Source organism: Nicotiana tomentosiformis, chromosome 3 (assembly GCF_000390325.3).
Source record: "Nicotiana tomentosiformis chromosome 3, ASM39032v3, whole genome shotgun sequence".
Lineage (NCBI taxonomy): Eukaryota > Viridiplantae > Streptophyta > Magnoliopsida > Solanales > Solanaceae > Nicotiana > Nicotiana tomentosiformis.
The window spans coordinates 7,475,740-7,481,844 of NC_090814.1; the positions used below are offsets into that span (position 1 = coordinate 7,475,740).

The 6,105-nt window shown below is 33.9% G+C and overlaps 1 protein-coding gene across 1 annotated transcript; it reads right to left on the reverse strand.

Moving 5' to 3' along the window:
• Positions 1 to 1,565: 1,565 nt before the first annotated feature.
• Positions 1,566 to 4,010, reverse strand: LOC104111082 (NAC transcription factor 47-like). The gene is made up of 4 exons (XM_070197906.1): positions 3,165 to 4,010; positions 2,505 to 2,591; positions 1,986 to 2,070; positions 1,566 to 1,854 (listed from the first exon to the last, which is right to left on the reverse strand). Exons 1-4 carry the CDS (start codon positions 3,895 to 3,897, stop codon positions 1,566 to 1,568), a joined length of 1,194 nt encoding a protein of 397 aa, XP_070054007.1. The 5' UTR covers positions 3,898 to 4,010.
• Positions 4,011 to 6,105: the final 2,095 nt, after the last annotated feature.

Below are 6,105 nucleotides of genomic sequence, written 5' to 3' on the forward strand. Positions count from 1 at the left end.
TAACAAACATAATTTATGCGAGGCATCTCATTATTTGACAAGTGAAGACATTTATTAATACATGAAAAAAAAAAATCAATTAACAAAAACAAGGGTTGATGAGGTTCTTCTACCTTTAGCTTTTTAATTTTATCCAAAAACAAAATTTAGTTTCAACCTTGCTTTTATGGTAAACAATTTATTCACCCTTTATATATTGAAGCTCCTTTAATAAAAAAGGATTTAATTGGTTATGAATTTGAAAAAGGGTAAAAAGAAATGTCAAAATTAACAAAAGAAAAATGCTAATAATTATCCGACCCATTAAAACAAATAATGCATTGCCATTTTTCTTCTTTCTTTAATAAATTAAGTGTAAACCACAAGTCCACTTGTCCTACAATGAAAGTGTCTCACATAATTTAAGTTTTGCTGTGTGAGACACAAAATAAAAAAGTTTCCTGATCCTCAAGTTATACTACATCCATAACTCAAAGTTGCTTTTACACAACACTTGTTCTATAGTAGCTATAAGATATGGAGAAATACAAGTATACAGTAATGTCAATACACTAAATTCAGCAAGAAGCCAATAAAAGCAATCAAGATGTGCACGATTTAGGTTGTTTTTTTGAGATGTTAACGTATTTGTATATTAATATATAGACTTCACTAAATTTGTGAACTCACCCATAATTACAAAATGAGTGCCCAAAAAAAGAAATTAAAACACTTATAATCCTTGTTCTTCTCACAAGGAATCTAGCACATCAAAAATGGATTCATGATCCTCCAAAAACTTTTCTTTACACCAAAAATAGAAGAGAGCTAGACATTTCATCTTCGTCTTCTGGATGTTTCTGGATTTGTCTTCAAAACATCTCTGATTTCTCTCTTCCCAAATTGTCCACCATATGCACGCTGGGACAATTCTCCATCTCTCTTTATAACTAGAAAGGCAGCCCTCTTTATTCCAGCAAGCTAGAACATCAAGAATTCTTCCCGGCATTACCCATAAAATTCCCCTTAAACTGATAAAAATCCTCCATATTTGAACAGTGAATTTGCAATGCAAAAAGAGATGACTGATTGTCTCCGCCTCCTCTCCACATAAGTAACATCTAGAGCACAAGTGAAAACCTTTCTTAATTAGATTATCTTGTATTAGAACCGCTTCTTTTGCTAGTAACCATGTAAAGCAAGCAACCTTGTAAGGGATTTTTACTTTCCATATCATCTTCCATGGCCAACATCCAACCTGGTTATTAGACAGTTGAATTCCTTATAAGCAGATTTAGGTTGTTCGAAAAACCATTATTTGAACGAAGTGAAAAAAATGCGATCTTTGTTGTATAATAGAACAAACACTAATACCTTAATTGAATCGGTCAAGATCAAATCTGTTTATCAAAGTGCTTCTCCGATTGCTCAAGACATCTCTTTTCAACCGAGGAACAAAACAAGATCATTTCGTTCCATTTTTAGTAAAATAGTGAAGGATATTCCATTAGTAATGAAAAAAGGGGCGGAGGGGATCCGTATATGTTGTTTACCAACTGTCTTTTCTATCTTTACTAGTCACTTTGTCAATTACTGAAATGAGTAAACTTCTCAAGAAGCTCCCTATGCCAAATACGCAGGAGTAAAGAGAGACCTATGCTTTTCAGTTCTGTTGGCGCCTGATCATAGAAAAACTCCTGCAGACCGATCATGGTAAATGCCTGAGAGATGCCATACACTAGATACTGAGGTATTAACCACCAGATACTCACTGGAACAGTTGCCTTCGGATTGTTAAGACGCAGAACCAGAACAGTGTCATATTCAGGAAGAGCGACATTACAGATAAGGCAATGAAAGATTCTAAAGACGCAGCTGGTATTTGGAAGTTTGACACAATAGATCTGTCCATCATCATGCCTTGCTAGGTACAAAGTGGCTGACTGGAAAAAAACAATGGCAAATACCAAACACGTAGTCCATATTGGAGTCAACCTAAGAATTGCCTTAGCCTCTTCGACGTCAACGAAGCTGCAAACTTTTCCATCTTCCTCAGAACCATCAGGTGCAAGCAATGTTTTGTTAGGGAACCTGTGATGTACAAAAACTTGTGTCAATTGGATAGAAATGTCTGTAGATCAGAAAGGGCAAACAATGAAAATGCCATACACTGTTGCGTGGGCTTAATAAACAGCAAGCTTAATATATACATTTCTCTGGAAGTTTAACATATCTAACGACTAGAGGAATGTATAGTGCAATTTAATCCATCCGAGAAACACGTACTGTCACACTACAGATATAAACAAGTTTGCAAGTTAGGCCTTATCCTGTGCGATCTTTAATTCTAAGAAAGCCAATTCACACTAGTTCAGCCATTTCAGAAACATTACTACTATCCAAATCTATAGGACTAGAATGGGAGTTACTTTCTCCTCTAACTTTCAGCAGATGATTGCATGACCTGTAGATTAGTGCTTTTATTTGTCCAGACGTAATGTATACATAATAAAAAGGGAACATACTTGAAATCTTGAAAACCACCATGAGGTAGGATACCATGAGCTCCAGTTCCAAAGATATTGCTGATGCAGTTGTTTTTCGGTTCCTAGCTGCACTAATAAACACACGAGTAATTCTAACAACTGGATTCTTCTCATTACTTCTTTTTTGTATCCGGTAAGTGAAAGTTCCAAGTACTAATATAATGAGTGAAAGGCATAACAATACAAGGAACTCCAAACCAAGAGAAAATTTCAAACAGATAAAAGAAATATGACATCAACAAATGGGCAAAAGCAAAGTAGAGCATCTTTCATAACTGAACTTTTCATTATAAACAACAAGAATGAACTTAAAAAACATCATCTACATTGCACAAAATCAATTTTGTTGGTATTCCTTGACACCAACATAATCTAAACATCCTAGTTTATACTCCTAACATAAGTCAATGTCAGAATCATGCTCCTAAATCCCTAAGATCTCACAGATATACCCATTAAAAGTACCCTAATTTAATTTTAAAAAAATCTTGGATGCAAAGAAACTCCAAAATCAAAAATTCCCTTTTCAAAAACATCATTAAGGTTCAACTTTCCAGAATTAGTAAACCAAGTCATTCTGCACAAAACCATGATCATCAAAATCCAAAAAAGAATCCCAATCAAATTCCTCCTCATCACCTTCCTGATAATAGCATTCTTGATTTTGAACGTTCAGTATTCCAAAGAATTCATCAGAATCAGTCTGAACCAGCATTCCATTATTTTGTTCTAATTGTCCCATAGATAAAACATCAGAGGAAGTGCTCTCCGACATCATAGGACTGTTCTTAGACAAAATCATAATACTCTGTTGTGAGGGTTCTGAGGTTTGGAGATGAACCCCTTCTTGCAAGACACGATCAATGAACCTCTTATACTCTACAATAGTAGCATCAGTGTTTTCTCTGATTTCCGATCTGGGGTTCTTCTTAATCGCACATATTACAAACTCTTTTGCTTCGTTAGATTTCAACTCCTGAAGAAGAGAGTCAGCCAAGAAATACTCCATCATCAACCAGCGGCCATTCAAAGAGGAGTCTTTCTTGTGCTTGTAACTCAAGCTTCTTTTATACCCAATAATCAGACTTCCATCTTCATCAAGAATTTTCTTGCCTTTATTCTGCTGTGTCCAACTCCCATTACCAGTAGTTCTTTTGAATCGAGCATCAGTGGGTTTCTTCTTCTTCAATTGGGAGAGGAAGTAATGGGTTTTCTTGGAACTAATGTCTCCAATTAACTGCCATGGCTCTTTGCTGTAAATATCTACAAAGCCAATCAATCCTTCAGTTGGTAAGCATTTTCCAGCCAAAAATTTCAACAATTGCATTATCAGATTAGTGTCAGAGAGACGAAATTGAACATTCTTCTCCATGGGTTCCCTTCTTTCTTGAAGACTTTGAAGAAAAATGGCACAAAACACTTTGTCAGAATGTGAATAAGAAAGAGCGTATCGCAGGTTTAGGAGTCCAAGGTGGGTTTAGGAATATATATATATATATATAGACAGATTCTTTCAATTTTGGAAACTAAAATTAGGACACCGGAAAAACACAGCTGTAACTCCGATCCGTTTAAGAAACTAAAAATCCTATAAACATTAGTAGTCTGTTAGTTTCATTCCTTTTAATGACCAAAGCAACTTTTTATAATTTGGAAATTTTGAACTATTCTTTTTTCAAATCGCTAGAATTTCCATATTTTTATTTCATTGAAGAACTTAATTGATTTGATTAAAGAAATTATTATTATTAGGCCAATTCTAAATCATCTTAATATTTTTTGATTAATGAAAATTAAATCATCTTACCGTTTACAAAAGCAAACAATTTACACTTGGTACATGCAAAAAAGTCATGCTAACTTACCATAGTTTAGTGATGGATTGTGATAAGAATATATATCAATTAACCATGTAAAAGTAATAAAACTTATGTAAAAATATATATGGCATACACTTATTGATTTAATAAATGCAACAATGCGAGTAATTTGCATTATCATGATCTCATCAACATTACTTTGGTCAAATATGTGGTAAAGTGTAGATTTAATAGTAGGGCTTGTTTAAAGTAGAAATGCCTAAAGTTAAAAATTAAATTACCCACTTACCCTTTTAAAAACTTAATTACCCTAACTTTAAAAAAAACTGACGCCTAACATCTAAAGTAGCGCTTCAAACCATCATGAAACACTAGAAGGAAAAAAGAAAAGAAAAAAGGCAGCGCTTCATTAATGTACTCAACAATTACCTTCTATCTTAATATATGTATCATGAAGCAATATGATGCTCTTGGATTTCTTCCAAATTCTCACGACGAGAAAGAAGCACAAAAAGAGAAGAGAGAGACAACACAAGAGCAAGAACCTGAATCTAAAGGCCTACAAACATTCTTCACGTTGCTCTCTGCATAAGACTATAGGTGTATAAAAAAAATAATAGCAGTACTATCAATAGAGTTTCATGAATTCTTGCAAGGTGTCCATTCTAATTCTGTTAACTGACCATTTCTACTTTTACTGCAAGTCAATCTCCTCGCTCAGTTTCTCTCATCTCTAATGTGGTTATTTGAAATATTAATTCACAAAATTACATGCATTCAACTAGCACTACTAAAAAACAGTGTAATTCCGTCTGCTATTTCCGACCGAAACTGGTCGGAAATTGATAATTTCCGACCTAATTCCGACCGATTTTAATTGGTCGGGAAAACGATGGTCGCAAACGTGTACCGACCGAAATCGGTCGGAAACATCAAAGCGTTGACTGACTGTCAAACTTTAATTTCCGACCGAAATCGGTCGGAAACAATTAAATATTTTTTTTTAATTTTCAAATAATTTTTTAATTTTTTAATTTTTATTTTCCGACCATATTCGGTTGGAAATTTTAAAAAAAAAATATTTAATTAAATAATTAGTTGTAAATTATAATAAATTATTGATTTATTTAAAAAATAAATATAAATTCATAATTTCCGACCGAATTCGATCGGAAATCTGGGTAAAAACTGGGCAGAAAATGCCTATTTTTGAGCTACACAACCTGCCAATTACAACCAATATTCATCCTATAATGGCAGCATTACATTGCTGTCATTTAACCATAATTAATCAATAACAATGAATATACTAACAACAACAACAACAACAACAATTAACTAATAAAAACTATTAACTAACACTAACAACCATTATCTAACAACAACAACAACAACTAATAACAACCACAACAACTAATAACAACCACAACAATAACTACTAAAATATTCAACAACAAAATAACAATATAATCATCATTCAAAACTAGTCTCAACTAAATATTGACAAGTTCAATACTTTGTTTAGCAATACACTGTTGTCATCTTTGCGATCTTCTGTTCCATAGACGATATAGTCGACCTATCAATCGCTTCGCCTTGGACGGAAGTCCCTATACTTTGCAATTCAGCCCTATAGCGCCGAAATAATTTATCTGGAAGGCCGTATGCTATCCCCTTTTTAGGACCATCGACAACATCCAACCATATCCTCTGCGCTTCTTCATCTGAAATGGGCGATCGCTCGCCTTGCTCATTCGGTG